At 39.1% G+C, this 15,000-nt stretch overlaps 1 protein-coding gene and 1 long non-coding RNA gene across 2 annotated transcripts in view; both read right to left on the reverse strand.

The window, feature by feature from the left end:
* Positions 1 to 152: 152 nt before the first annotated feature.
* Positions 153 to 2,839, reverse strand: LOC138029896 (uncharacterized). Its single transcript, XR_011127957.1, has 2 exons — positions 2,660 to 2,839; positions 153 to 1,096 (listed from the first exon to the last, which is right to left on the reverse strand). It is a non-coding gene; the product is annotated as an uncharacterized lncRNA (long non-coding RNA).
* A 10,036-nt stretch (positions 2,840 to 12,875) lies between these two features.
* LOC138029887 (pseudouridine-5'-phosphatase-like) overlaps positions 12,876 to 15,000 on the reverse strand; it is a 4,377-nt gene continuing 2,252 nt past the window's right edge. The window contains exons 2-3 of the mRNA XM_068877735.1: positions 14,710 to 14,928; positions 12,876 to 13,907 (exon numbers count right to left, since the gene is read on the reverse strand). Coding sequence (XP_068733836.1) covers positions 13,498 to 13,907; positions 14,710 to 14,928 — 629 coding nt within the window. The 3' untranslated portion in view covers positions 12,876 to 13,497. The remainder of the gene's footprint in view (positions 13,908 to 14,709; positions 14,929 to 15,000) is intronic.

The raw sequence follows: 15,000 nt of genomic DNA on the forward strand, positions 1-15,000 counted from the left end.
TTTTTTGTAGCTAGTCGGTAATTTTTTCCTCGTTTTGTCGGTAGTCAGTAATATTTTCTAGACCTTTGTCGCTAGTCGGTTATCCTCATTCACACCCTCTCGTAAGTGAATGGCAGTACTATGGACTTTTCATGATTGGTCGCTCCTCAAAATTTCTTTGTGTTCACACTAATTTCTCATAAGTTTATTCATTATTGGTTCTCTACACGATAAAAATATTTTCCATTTTGGATAAACTACAGATGTAATGTTAAATCACGTACGGTATGTTTTCTTCGCTGTACTATAAAAAACAATACTGATTAATATTCTCTTTATTATCTACTGAAAAAGTAGATATCTTTTGGAAGAAATTTGTTGCATTGTGAAAATGGCCAACCCTATGAATATAGACTATTAGCACGAGTAAAATGTTGATCTTTTAAAAGTTATTTCTAGACAAGAAGGTAAACTTGTCCCATTCTTTTTACGTTCGCAGACCTCCTAGACTATAGCCGGAAATTCTCGACATCCGAAAAAGACCCGAAAAAACCCCGAGCTCTTTCGGAAGAAATGCGGCCTTGCATTTCGATCTTTTTTCTCTTTTCGAGTTCCGAAGCGAAGAGGTAGATTAAATGTCCGCCAGACAGCTGAAATCACTTAATGAGAAGTTCTCATTTTCTCTAAAATAACCGCAACCACAGTAGTCTTTCATTGTCTTAGTGTCTTCGTCGTCAAGCATTTCTGAAAGAGCGCTTATGTAATGAGTAGCTAGCCGAAGTGTCTCGATTTGAGTCAACTTTCCTTCAGGTCCCTTTCCGGATAAATATTCAGGAATAACACTCCGAAGCACATCAAACGCGTTATTTAAGCGTCCTTGTCTCTCTCGTTCCCTAGCATTCCGTCGAAGTTGTCGATAGCGCTTTACTGGTGCGGGAACAGTTACTTTCGGTCGTCTGCCGACGTGCTTTCGGGGCTCTTCGCTATTCTTCGGAGCGTCTTCGGGAAATATCCATGGATGACATTGCTCTTCCGTCTGAGATACATTGATGAAGGTTTTTTCTTGCTCTGGTGGGCGAAATACAACTTGACTGACCATCTTCTCTGCAAGGTTTTGCTGTTGAAGAGAAGTTTAAATCTAGTTAAACGAAAGAGGAAAGATGATTTACTCAAAATTAACGCTTTTGCAAAAATACTTCTTGATCGGATGACCTATTTGCGTTGCGGTTTTTAGATAATAAGAACTTTATAATTAACCAATGGTTTTGTACTTTGTGCATTGTGGAGACAAAAGCTTTGGGATTAATGATTAAGAGCGATAACATGAAAAAAAAAGTTTCCGTATAAAAATTGTTGTGACATAAAATGAGCAATTAGTGAACTGAATTAGACCGCTCTTTCAAATAAACTACATTTGTTGCCTGTGTGAAAGCAATTCTGCATAGACAAAAACAAACGTTCATGTATTTAAAAGTCACAGTTATTAAGTTAAAGCAATTCCATAACAGCCGTTGACGATTGCGAGGGTTAATTCAAAATGATTGTTTTAATCTATTCTATTTTATATCATTGGAAGTTTGTTAACACAGACCGAGAATCCCGTTTTCAGTAAACAGAAATTATTCTCAATTTTGGAGTCATGTTAGGAAAAGCTGACAAACGCCAGTTGATTACTTATTGAAGGTGTATAAAGTAAAATAACAAAGAGAAATTTTTGAAAACCCGATAGCAGTTTAATTAGCCGGTGTTAGTATACATTCGAGGAAATCACATCTTGGCAAGTTAAACTTGTAGAGCTCTTTTGAAAAATATATTAAGCCGAACAAAAGAATTTGCGGGAGAGCTTAATAATAATAGTTTGAGGGAGCCAGAATAAATAAGTATTTGAGTTCGTCGCAGTCGTCAAGTCCAGTCCAGAAATGTTTCCGTTACCGCAGACTCCAATTTGAGCGCATCTTTTAAAACGTTTCCTTTGAGATTTTCAATCCTTTTGTTGTCTTCTTCGTGATATTTTATTAAGAGCTGAAGTGCATATGTCAAAGAACGGTGGAAAATTCAATCTCATTTTGACGAAGGCATAATATCAATCGCCTAATTTGAATTTAGTCATTCCACGAGATAAAAGGCCGGGTAAACTCAACTAAGAACTATTTTTAAAAAATCTTTAAATCGTACAGCGACTGTCTTAATGAAATAATGTTTTCGTCGCATATAGGAGCTAAGAAGGAAAATGATTTCACGTGTTAACGAAGGACAATAGTTTGAGTGTGTGGTTTTTTTTTTGGAGATTTGGACCCTTTGAAAATCGATCTCAACAAATAACACAAAAATTCTAGACACGCCGTCTCAGATGGTTTCAGGTTTAGCGTGGGCTTGGCAATCAAGATTGTAACAAAATCAAACGCGTGTAGTTTGTAAGCACATTTCACATATAGCCATTAAGATAGCTTGTACTCATCATGAAGAATAAAAAACAAGAACGCTTAACTTTTTTTCGAAAAAAAAACTCTAATTAAAAAAGTCAAACCTTCTTAAGACACGAAAACAGTCACAGTTTGACATAGATTTTAAAACTCCAATTACCATCAAGCGGAAAATTAAAAATTAACTTTGTCGAAGATGTTATTTTACTACGAAGTAATTAATTTTTTAGACATTTTCAAAGCTGAAATTTTTTTACCTTGCAACTGGGAAGCTACGTGTATTTTTTTGGGGACTCTCCACTGTAAAGCTCGAAGTGGAACTCTGTTGACAGCGCCTTTAAATGACACGGCGAGGTCTTAAGTTGCGTTCTTTTAAAGCCTGCGAAAACAATAAGACGCGCAATATACCGTGGTTGTGAATACCAGCTCGTTATCTGCATAAAAGGCATTAACAAAGCGCTTGCAAGTGTATGATCGAACTCAAATAAGGCTGCTCAGTGTTGAAACTGTAGTTTTTTTTCATATGTTATAAGATGTTTATCGATCCTTATCAGATCATCTGCTCAAAACAAACTCTGCGTTTGTTGCTAATGTGAAGAAAATAATACAATAAACTGGAAAGGAAATTGTTTATCTTTTGCATTTCATGTGTGGGGATTTCTGTGTAAAATCCGAAGAACTTCAAATTCCGTTTGACAAAAAAGAAACTTACGACCCTCGTACATTGTAAAAGACGCGTTTATTGGTAAAACCCGATTTCTTTATTTTTATATAGTTTCTTGACAAAAATCTTCTTTGGTTTATCTTGTGTAGTTTCGTTTTTCTTCGTTGCATTGATAGAAAGAAATCCTGATTTAACATGCCTTTTTGATCGGAAATTTCCTCCCGTGTTTCGAAAGTCCAGAGACACGTGTTGCGCATGCGTTATGCAACACAGCAAGCATCGTTTTTGTTCTCAGTTGGATCTTAAGTCGAGTTGTACGAGTGCTTCACAAGTGATAAAAGAATGGTTTTCTGAAAACTGGTGAGGTTGAGCAAGCTTAAAGAAACTGATTTGGAAGGGGGACACAGCCGGCTTGCTAGGCGACAAGCCGTCTTAAAACGACGGCTTTCGTTTTTTCAACTATTCAAGCCAATTAAAAAGATAAAAAACCTTGGACATACTCATTCTTTCTGTCGCATAAAATTCAAGAGACTTGGCTTGGTCGCGAGGATGTTTTGCTGTCGAATTTATGAAGCACAGAAGTTCTTTGTCACAGACAATGAACAAAATGGACAAATATTTAGAGAGAACGTAAAAAATCTGCACCAAACAATGACCGCCTTGACAAGGAGTTTGTGCCAATTTTTGAAATGACAATACGGAAATGTGAATGGAAATAATGAAATGCTCTTCAAATGAGCCTTGTCGAGAAAATCTTCCATGATTAACCCTGTGTGATCATAAAAATTGAAGTAAGTTGTTAACATATGCAAAAAAAAAAAAAAAAAAGGAAAGAGAAACCGTGTTCGAGTTTAGGACGGGATGTAGATAATTCTGCACCCATCGATTTTCTGCACGAGGGAAAAACATTAACCTGAGCACATCTGCATTACCCGATCACAACTGTATAACAATAAACAATCACTTATGCATGGATTGAAAAAAAGATCACTCTCCTTAGTCCATGTGCAAAATATCTCTTCAAAAAATCTGAGGGCAGGGTGTAGGTGACCTTAAAAGATAAACATATGGCTCACCATACAGAGGACAGATGCAGCCGTGTAGAAAGTAGTTCGGGGACATCCCTGGTCTGTTAGCAGACAAGCATTTGAGTGGATAAGCTTTACTGATTTAATAAACGCAATCTCAATGAGCCACATGTCCTCATAAAAGGGTTTTTGCATATCCATTTTAGACTCTTTGCAAATGAGAGATGCTGATTGTTTGGCCCGGTTTAATATGGCCAGAGCGGTGTCGTGGGTTGACCACAAGTAAGAGATATACGATCTGATTAATGGGGCTCTCCTTTTGACTGCTAATTATGTGATTCACAAAAAGCTACAATCCACGTGTACTTAATAAGTTATGAGTTTAACAATTATCTCGTAATTTGTGCAGCAACACACTCTGGCGCTCGAGACATTGTACCAACCCCGTCAACGGTGGACAAGAATACTTTCGTAGGCAAGCCGGGCAGTTTGTAGAAGGAGACGTCAAGATTGGTTAAGGTGACAAACACGAAAGAATTTATTGACTGCAAAAAGGTGTATAGAATTTTGTAACCTCGGACAAGGGTCATCTTACAGCCGATCAGTTTAAAGGAAGAAAGAAAATTGTACCATCATTTTCTTATATTCAAGACGAACACACTTAGATAAGGGCATATAGTTCATTAACGTTCACATGGGTAGAGAAACAAGAGTACAGAAGCCTATTTCATCTTCAATCGGCAGATCTAAGGAGAAGCGTTTTCACAAATGGTCACTTAACATGGCTGACAAACAGGAAAAGCGATGACAGGTCTTGACAAAATAGCCCATTATTTTGAATACAGTAAGGATGAATAGCGATGTAATTTATATTACCCTCGCAATAGAACGACTGAGCACCTGAATTCGTTGGACACAAAACGGGTGCGATTTCGAAAATATACAAAGCGATCCATTTTCTGAGTGTTTCAGAAGAAAATATGACATTTTTTGTACCTTGGTTTCGTAACTACGAGCATCGTTTTAATAAAGTAGTCTTTTGTTTGTTCCATTAAATTAGCATTCATTACTTGCTCTCTATTTGAAAATCATGAACGGCAGCAGGGCTACAACTGAGCGACACCTTAGTCAAAGCAAAAAGCTTTTTTTTACGAAATAAATATCCACCTTTAGAAAAATAAATAATTTCCCGCTTAGACTAAAATGTCTTTAATGGATCTCATGTGTTTATTTTAAAAAAAACCTCTTTCTGACATTTCTTGTTGGAAAGCTGACAGCGTAGCCAAAAGGAACAAAAAAAACAAGCTGGGAAATGGGACTCACTGTTTATGAAATGATGATTTTTGGGACCAAAGGGAGTGCTACCATAAACACGTTTCACGTGTTCGTGTAAAAGGCAGCGAGAAACTGTGTTAATAAACTATATTTGTGGAAACAATAAATATTTTCTTAGCGTGGCTAATCAAGAATTTTCTCCTTTTTCAAGAACAATAGGCTTAAGTTAATACTTATTTTCCTCGGTGTGATAAGCTCAGTTTTACAGCACAGCTAGATGAATATTTTGCAACCTTAGTGAAGAGTTAGATTACAAACGTTTGTCCCAAGTTTATCAGATGCCACATGCTAACTGGCCAATGCTGAAGAGCTTCATTGCCATGGAGGGCCGCACCTTTGGGCTGACGGGCTTAAGGTTTATTAAAACGGGCCACGAGTCAAAACAAAGCCTAAAATCAAAGTTTTACTACTGCTAAACAGTACACCTGCGTGTAGGTGCTTCTAGTTGTATCCTGGAGTCAAAAATCAGGTGTCGTCGTAGGATATCTTCGCACGTTTTCTCCGCTTTGCTCTCAAAAGGTGTCTATGGTATTTTTCACAAAGGTGTCCATTGGCAGTTTTCTCTAACCGCTCACGTACACTCAAACTGAGCCACCATTCTTACGAAAAAGAGGAAAGCAAATTAGAAGAAATTTTAAAATTAACTATACTAATGAAAGTTTATCATCGGTTTGATTGTAAAGGGGCCTTTTTCTCAATCTCTCTAAACGATCTTCGATTTTCATTCTCCCACTGCTTATACGCCCAAATTCAGATCACATTTCGCCACTGAAAATAAGCACTTCTACCTATCGCTATTAACGTAAATTGTTTCGAAGTATAAGACATAGTTTGGTATTGGACTAGAGAAAAGGCACCGGCATAATTCGATATACTATCACCACATCGACGAATTAGACTCAGTCATCAGTGAACCTGTCAACTGGCAAAGGACAGACTACTGATTTCGACAATCTTGGGATCAGATGAAGCAACACCAATCTTAGAATGAAGCTCTTATCTCTGAATGCCCGAATTCAAGCTCAAATACTCCAAATTGAAATCACTAAGACTATGAAGTTGATCGTTCTTGATCGCTAGCTCAACAGATCTATTTAACTACAACATCCTTAATTGTTGGCATATTGTCTTATCTACTTAAAGTTTGCTGAAAACACGCTGTTTGCAGAGTGCCAATGTCACCGCTCTTTCCATTTCAGCGCCAGATTTTGCACCTCAAGAACAATATACACACATGCGTCTCAATAAACCGCCCCGTCACGAAATTTGCAAGCATCACCAAAGTGATGACCGTCGCCAGTTCATTAATTTTTGTCATCCAGAAGCGTTATCTGATTCATTATATTTAGGGTTCTTTAACATGAAAAACGTTTGCTTCTTATATTTATTTGACGAAAAGTTCCGAATACTTTTTAACTTGATGTTTGAGATGTATTTTTTGACTTTAGAAAAAGCTAAGGCTTAAGATTTGGGATAATTGTAGAACAAACATTTTTCACTGTAAATTGGATAATAAGCTTCCGCTATTGTTTGGCGTGAATGAGATCTGTCAGAATTCGAAATCTAGCCCGCATCAGAGTTACAAAACGCTTCTTAAAACACAAAAGAGTATAAATCTTCGACTGTCCATCAAAATCGACCGACAAACAGCCGTTAAAAGACTAACAAGAAATGTTTGTCGAGTCGCACATTATCACTAATGCTGGAAACAAAGGACGCCACGAATCGAACTCTGTCTCTTATAGAGGAAAGTAAATGAGCGAGAATTTGATGGGGTTGCGCAGACAATGAAGACTCAGAGCTTGAAATGGCAGAGTGGGCTACTAAACACCTGCGAATGAAGTACCTCACGTGCTTTCTAAACAGTTAAATAGTGTTAAGTTTCAAACTTGTTACCCGGAAACGAAAAATGTCGCTTCGATTTTGTTTCGCAAACAGCTGAATCTCTCCTCCGGCGAGGAATCCTCGATTTACTTTTAATTTCTTAGCATTTGTTCTTGTTTCTTTTGTACATTTCCTTAAAAAATAGCAGTTTGTTGACGAAATTTCATCTCCTACAAGTTCTAATTCTTTTTCGGGCTGACATAATTAAATTCGATTTTCTGCAAACCACGTGTTTGGGTCAAACTCACGCATGCTTGATGCTTCCGTTTGCGAGAAGCAGAGAATAATTTTAACGAGCTTTATTGAAGATAAAAGCCTTCAAAACCACGCATGCAGGTTTACCTTCGGAATAACCTTTTTTTCGCATTAAAAAACACCAGCATAACAGAACTAAAGAACTAGAACTGTAAATTACTTAACTGATCTATTTATGTTTTAACTCTTTTCGTAAACTATCTAACTCGATCAATATAAAATAGTGCTGCCATAGAAAACCCACTTAATTTGAGTATTCTAGAAAACCTGACGAGACATCCGATCGTGGACGGCGGCTAATATTGCACTGGGAAAGGTAGGTCTTCCACATTCCCGGCAAACGTGAATCAATTGAAAGCTTTGTGGAAGGCTACACTTATTTATCACATGATGAATACAAGCAAGGACAATTTAACGTAAAAACTGAAATCAATCACTTTTTCACCAGTGCTTAACATGAATGCAACTAAAGGAAATGCGTTCCCAGATCTTTCCAGGGCAAATGTCATTCGAAAAAAGAAAAATGCTTAAACCGGGATACTATACCATTTAAAATCCCATTTGCTACTGAAACACGGGCTGAAACAATTACTCTCTTTTGAAAGCTCCAAAACTTTAATTTTCTAATCCAAAGCACTTCAAGCCTATAAGACTTTGCAAATATTTAGCGTTTTCCTCTATGAAAGATTTGTCCCGAAAAGATCATGCGACTTTCAGAAAAGGAGCTCTTAATGGAGCACGTGGGATTTAACAAATCCGGGCACAATTCACATTTAAGAGATTACGAAGCCGACATCAAGCCGTAGTAGGCTGTAGAACATTTGATATGTAAACCAAACATAATATTTAGTAATTTAAAGTTCGAGTTAGGAGAATGAGAGACCGTTTACTGAAATCAGTAAACGTGTCCCGCGCATTCAGTTTCAAGTCTGGAGTTTCTTAATCGAATCTAATAATGTTTCTCGACGAGATTGAAAAACAGAGTCGAAAACCGGGTATGCCTGGAGAAACATTTGGAGCATCCGAGCAGAGGCAGAGTCCGGGACTAGGATCTTCGGTGAAACAAATGCTCTCCGCCCTCCCCTCCCTGTTTTTGAATCCATGACTTGGAGTAACAGAAGCAGTCAGCTAAACTCAGGAATAGAAAAAAATTGTCAACTCTTAACGATGTTGAAGCTCTTGAACACCAATTCGCAAGTTGTACACAAATTAAACTCCATCTCCCGGAACAAAAGATTTCGCTTAGAAATTCGGTGAGATGAACTCGAAAGAATAGCGAGACTAATTTAATTTAAAGAGGTTATATACTTCATAAAACCCACAAAGAAGTAAATGGAAGCATTGTATAGCTTTTTCCTTGACATAATTACCGTGTTGATATTTCGAGTCAATAACTGTTTTTGTCCCAATGATTTATTCATAAATCTGTTGACTTTGAGATTGTTTAGGGGTTTTATTCTCCAGCTCTTAAGAACAGATGTTATCTTGGCGATATAGAAAGCGTTTATTTTGGGGGCTTTAATTTATTTGCCGGACTAGAATATTGGTGCTGCTTCTTTGAAGTTGTGAACACGGCGCTATCAAACGGAGCCGAATCGGAGTTCGGTTCAAACACCTGCAAGCAGAACCGATAGGGGAGCAGCTTCGTCGAAGTGGTAAGAGCTATCCCCTTCCATCAACTTCTTCCTGGGAGAAAGTTCTAGGAATACGACGATTTGCCCTCTCATCGTCAACCGAAATTTCATCTTAGATCCGCTTTGCTTTGCTTTGCAGACCCTAACTATTAGGACACTAGTGCCCGGCTATCTGCACTTAAAACTTCAATAATAATAATAATAATAATAATAATAATAATAATAATAATAATAATAATAATAATAATAATAATAATGTGGCGGCTAGTAGTGTGGGACGTGTTTTTGAATGCTCTGATAAAAATCCGTTCCTATCGAAAGCAGGCCAAGTTTAGAGCGTCAGAGCATAATTAAAGAAGTGTCTAGTATACTTTGCAGATTGTCAAGCAGTTTTGCGAGACTATTTGACGTCTCTGAACGTGACCAGTGATGGCACTTAAGCAGATAGATAGGGAAGCGCGCAAAATTGTTGTCGAGAGTGGGGGTAGACACCCATGTAGTTCGAATGCATTGTTGCATCTGCCAAGATGTAAAGGAGGGCGGGGACTGCGCTCTGTTGAAATGGAGTACAAAGCCATGAAAATCAAGGGTGCAGTCAGACTCCATGGTAACGAAGACCCCGCACTGGGAATGGTAAGGGAGTTTGAAGAGCAAGCGGCGAGGAAGAGGCGTAAGTCCATTTTTAAATTAAACGGCTAAGTGCACGGAGGAATTTGGGTTGCAGTTGGATTTGGAACATGCTCAAAAGATCAAGACGCAGGTGCGGAAGTGCCAAAACGAGAAGTTAGAGGATGAGGTCAGATACCAACAATGGCAAGGGCGTCTAGTGACTACCAGGCTGCAGGATGAGAGTTTGAGTGCGGACGGGTGTTTCTGGTGGCTCACAGAGTGGAAGAACTGCCCATCACACACAATCGCTGGACTCGTTGAGCTATACGAGCAGCTCTTACCAACGCCGAGTATACATGAGTCAGGAGACCCACACAAGCGCGGAAGGTGAGGTGAGGTGAGGTGCAGATTATGCGGCAAGGCCCCAGAGAGCGTGGCTCATATCACGCCAGGATGTAGTGCGTTGGCCCAGAGCAAGTATCTCTCTAGACACGACGCAGCGCTGAAGGTGCTGTTTGACGAGCTGTTGTACGATGAGGGAGTTATAGACGAGATGCCACCCTGGTACTCACCCGACAAGCCCAAGCCTGTGTATGTGTCAGAGAACGTTAAAGCTTATTGGGATGTCCCTATATACGTCAACAAGAGGTCAGATGCAGTAGGGTGGATGCACGTACTGTAAATCATAAGTGCAAGAGAGTTGTGACAGGCTCTGGAAATGAGTTGCCGGTGGGTTAACAATCGACAAAGAAAGGATGAGGAGAAGACCCTTAAGTACGGACCCCTTCGCTGGGAACTGAGACAGCAGTTCCCAGGCTACGAGGTGAAGCAATATAACATCATAATGGATGCCCTCGGGGGGTGGTCACGGGAGCTGGATGTCACGATGCGCAAGCTCGTGGGAGGCAGAAGCACAGACGTACTGCGAAAGATGCAGAGGTCAGTGCTCTCGGGCACGTTGAATATCGCCCGGACTTTCAAGGTTGCAGTCAGAGTTAGAAATAGATAGAAAGAGGACCGTACACACAACATAGCTCTACTGCAGCACCTCAAGTGCAGCGTGGCCCAGTGGTTAGGGCGCTTGCCTTGAGATCCGGAGATCCCGAGTTCAAGACCCGCTCTGACCACTCGTTGAATTTGATCCTGGTAGTCCCTGGTTCAACTTCCCAGCTGCACTTGTAAATAGCCAACTGGTTTGCCTCCGGCCAGTTGGGATTCTTAACAGCTGTTGTGGTTCGGTTGTTTCGTTGATTGTTTCATTGGCCCTGAAAAGCCCCTATGGGGAGCGGTCAATTAAGTATGTATTTTTCTCAATTATGGAACGCTATCCCAGAATATGAAGCCACTGACGTTGGGAGCTGGTCATTTGTGGGTTCCAATGTTCCCGTGAGGAATGAATCAACGATGAAATGATATCTGAAATGGCTCATATATGAACTGCGGATATGAAATGCGAGGGTCATAGCTTCACTTGATTTCATATCCGCAGTTCATATATGATCCATTTCATATATCATTTCATCGTCGATTCATTCCTTACGGGAACATTGGAACGCACAAATGACCAGCTCTCAACGTCAGTGGCTTCATAGCTCAGTTGGTTAGAGCATCGCACCGGTATCGCAAGGTCACGGGTTCAAACTCCGTTGACGTCCTGAATTTTTCAGGCTTCTTTACGCAATTGCTTTGTAGATAGAAGCATCCATTTCGTCTTCGAAGCACTTAACGCTAAGTTAGGGTCAGCAGAGCATGTTCCCAGACGAGTTACAGCACTGTTCAATTTGGTCGTAGAATCATCTAAACTACAGACCATGGAATGAAGAGAAAACGTGGATTCGTCTGAATACTGAAACCAGGGTATTGGGCAAATTCTTGGAGGTAGATTGAAGATGAATATTCTTAGTATAGAACCCTGAGGGACCCCAAATTCAACGCCAGGTCAAAGTAGTTTACTATGGAATCCTTACATGGCTACCTTACAGAGACAAAAGAGTGGATGCTTCAGGTTGCTTTGAAGGAGAAGGTGATAGTTGAAGAAGAGATCTCGAAGACTCTGAGTAGAGGAGCAGGGAAGAGAGAGTAAGGACCTGAAGTATGACCCCCCCCAAGTAACCTGCGCCTTCGGAGTCCACAACATTTTGACCACTGTGATGACGAATAAAGTTGTCGATAATAACGCAGCCAACGCTGAACCACATTCGATTTGTTAAGCTGTTCAGGCGAAAGAGCTGTCCGGTATTGTGTAGTGTAGGCTTGGACCATAACATTTGCACAAACTTGGTTACTTACAATTGACCCTTAACTGGATTAAATTAGGCGTTCAAACTAAATTTTCACATCGATAGTATAGCCAGTTGGTGGTGATAATGCAGGAGTATCCCATGTCATTGTATCATTGATTTGTTCTTACAAACAGAGTTTTCCTTGTGGTTACTCAAAATTTCCTTGATGGGCTCAGTACTCCCACTGATGTACAGGATGATAGCAAAGCCATTCGTCAAGTCCACTTCTCCAAAAGTGTTGCAAGAAGGAACACCTGGTTTTAAACAGATTATTAACCTTCAAGACATCGGCAAACACATCGTAGAATTAGGGCTGCAACGATACACCGGTGCACCGGTGAATCGCGATAATTTTTGCCACAATACGAACATCGATATTTAAGCAACATATCGCGACATTATTATTATTCATCAACATTCAGAAATCACTGTCTTTAATGACTCCTTACGCAAAAATAACCCTTTTGTCGCTAGTTATTAAACACAGGGGTAAGAAAGTTCCACCCTTGCTTCGTATAGCTTCTGATCTCACACGTACAGAGATCGCAGATAACTAACACTACCATTTGACCCATGTATTTTTCAAGATGCGTACATTGCTTTAATTGTCAGCTGACAAAGTCTTGCTAACCCACGAACAAAACACGATGTTCTTCGGAAAATGTCTTCCCGTTCTGCATAATTATTTATGTCATGATGTATCGAGATATGTATCGTATCGTGGCACATGTATCGAGATGTGTATCGTACCGTGAGAAAATGTATCGTTGAAGCCCCATGTAGAATCACTCGATGATTTTATTGGTCGCTACAAGTTTGAATCTGTTTGGCTGCTGTTTCATTTCACATTAATTACGATTAATTTTCCTTCAAAGTCGTTGGGGATTATTATTTAAGGCATACGGTCGTTCACAGTGTGATGTGATTACTTGGTTGCTTGTATAGCGACAGAATGAATGAGAAAAACTCTAATAATTAAATAATTAATTAATAATTTAACACGGTTCTTGATTTGGATTTGAGATTTCCCTCTTGAATTGTGCCTTTCGAAATCCCCATTTTCATTATTTTGAATGTTTCAAAATATGTATTGCAAGGTTAGAGTCTGGCTAAACTAGGAAACATCGCTGTTGAAACATTGTCACGGACGCAAATGTTTTCCACTTTGGCTGCTCAGGAACTATGAAAAATAAATTGTAATAGTAATAATACTACTAATAATAATAATAATAACAATAATAACAACAACAACAATAATAATAATAAACAATTATTAAACAAGGGCTCGCTGGAAATGAAGTGATAGATAACCGACGAGGCGCGTAATAATAATAATAACAATAATAATAATAATAATAATAATTATAATTATAATAGTAATACTGAGAAAGATTTGATTTTTTTTTATTCAAAAGGAGGAAATCCCCAAGAAACTGGATCAAATTCTTCAAGGGAGTTCAAGACTAAATCAGCCTGCGAACATTTTGCAAGATCCACCCTTTTGTCGGGTACCATGACAACATTCATTCCAGCGGCACTTGCAGCTGCGACCCCATTTGGTGCATCCTCAAACACAAGAACATAATCAGGCGATGCGGGCGGCATAGAAAATCTCTGACTAGCCAATAGGAATATATCAGGAGCAGGTTTAGGGTGTTTCAGCTCAGGATCATCAGATGTGACCACATGTGAAATTAGTTGAAAGAGGTCCTTGTGGTTTGTTATCTTAGCATTGTATCCTTTGGATGCAGAACCTGTGGCAACTGCGAAGGGGACGTTGTGTTTGTGAAAGTGATAGACAAGCCTCTCTACTCCTGAAACAAGAAAAGTTTAACTCAAATACACACTTTTATTAAATCTCCCTATGTTTTCTAAAATTTTACCAACTTGGTCACTTTGAATTACTTCCAGGATCTTAACTGACTACATGGGGATACAAATTTTATCTTTGAGTGCTGATGGTATCTAACAAACAAGTGACTGATATCATATCACCACAAGAACAATAAAAATCCAAATCTGGGACAGCTCAGTTTTTAAATTCATTTTAAAAGCACTGAAAAAAGTGATCACCTTGAGCGCTTACCATTTGAATGAAATTTTCGGTGAGAATGTTTCGATAAATGGTACTGCAAGTTCTGTACTTAGAAAAAGAAAATGGGAATGTGCTGTATCATTTGCCAGAAAAACGGGTTGTTCCGGTTGAAAAACAAATGACCCGGCCTATTTTCTCTGGCACTTGTAATTTTGGACAAATGGTACAGAAATTGAAGCTTAATTATATCTGAAAAATGCATGGTTACCCCTAACTTTCTATTTGGATACCAAGAGAACTTGCTAAGTTCTGTTTTCTCCGCATAGTTTTGAACTGCACAGAAATATCACTGATAAATATTCCCGATGGGAAATCCGAGTATCTCGAGATGGGCAGAACATAATATGCACAATAACCATAGTAGGCACCGTCCTTAAGTTGTGCCAACATAAGCTCAGTGCTACTATATACAGCACATGGTCTGGGAATTTTGAAGCACTAACTTTATTACAAAAAAAGCGAGCCTAACATAACCATTATCTTACTTTAGGCTTAAGTTTAAACAACCAACAAATTCTCACCAGGTAACAGAGCTGCCGTTGGAAACTGCTCCAAAAGTTTTTCTCCTGACATTTTAAGAAATTCTTCTGCTGTAAATGGCAATTCAAGCTCCCCCACAAGCACACGAGCAGCTTCTAAATTACTCCGTCCCATCATTTTAGTTTTCACAGACCAATCAAATAGTTTGCCATAAGGTTCCAATAACTCTTGAGTGACCTTTGTGTAAATTATTTCTGTATCTAGAATAAAGGAAGAACAACAGGGAAGTGCACTGTGTTTTCTACAAGCTATTTGCATTGAGGTTGCTGAGA

This window comes from Montipora capricornis, chromosome 13 (genome assembly GCF_036669925.1).
Source record: "Montipora capricornis isolate CH-2021 chromosome 13, ASM3666992v2, whole genome shotgun sequence".
Taxonomy (NCBI): Eukaryota; Metazoa; Cnidaria; class Anthozoa; order Scleractinia; family Acroporidae; genus Montipora; species Montipora capricornis.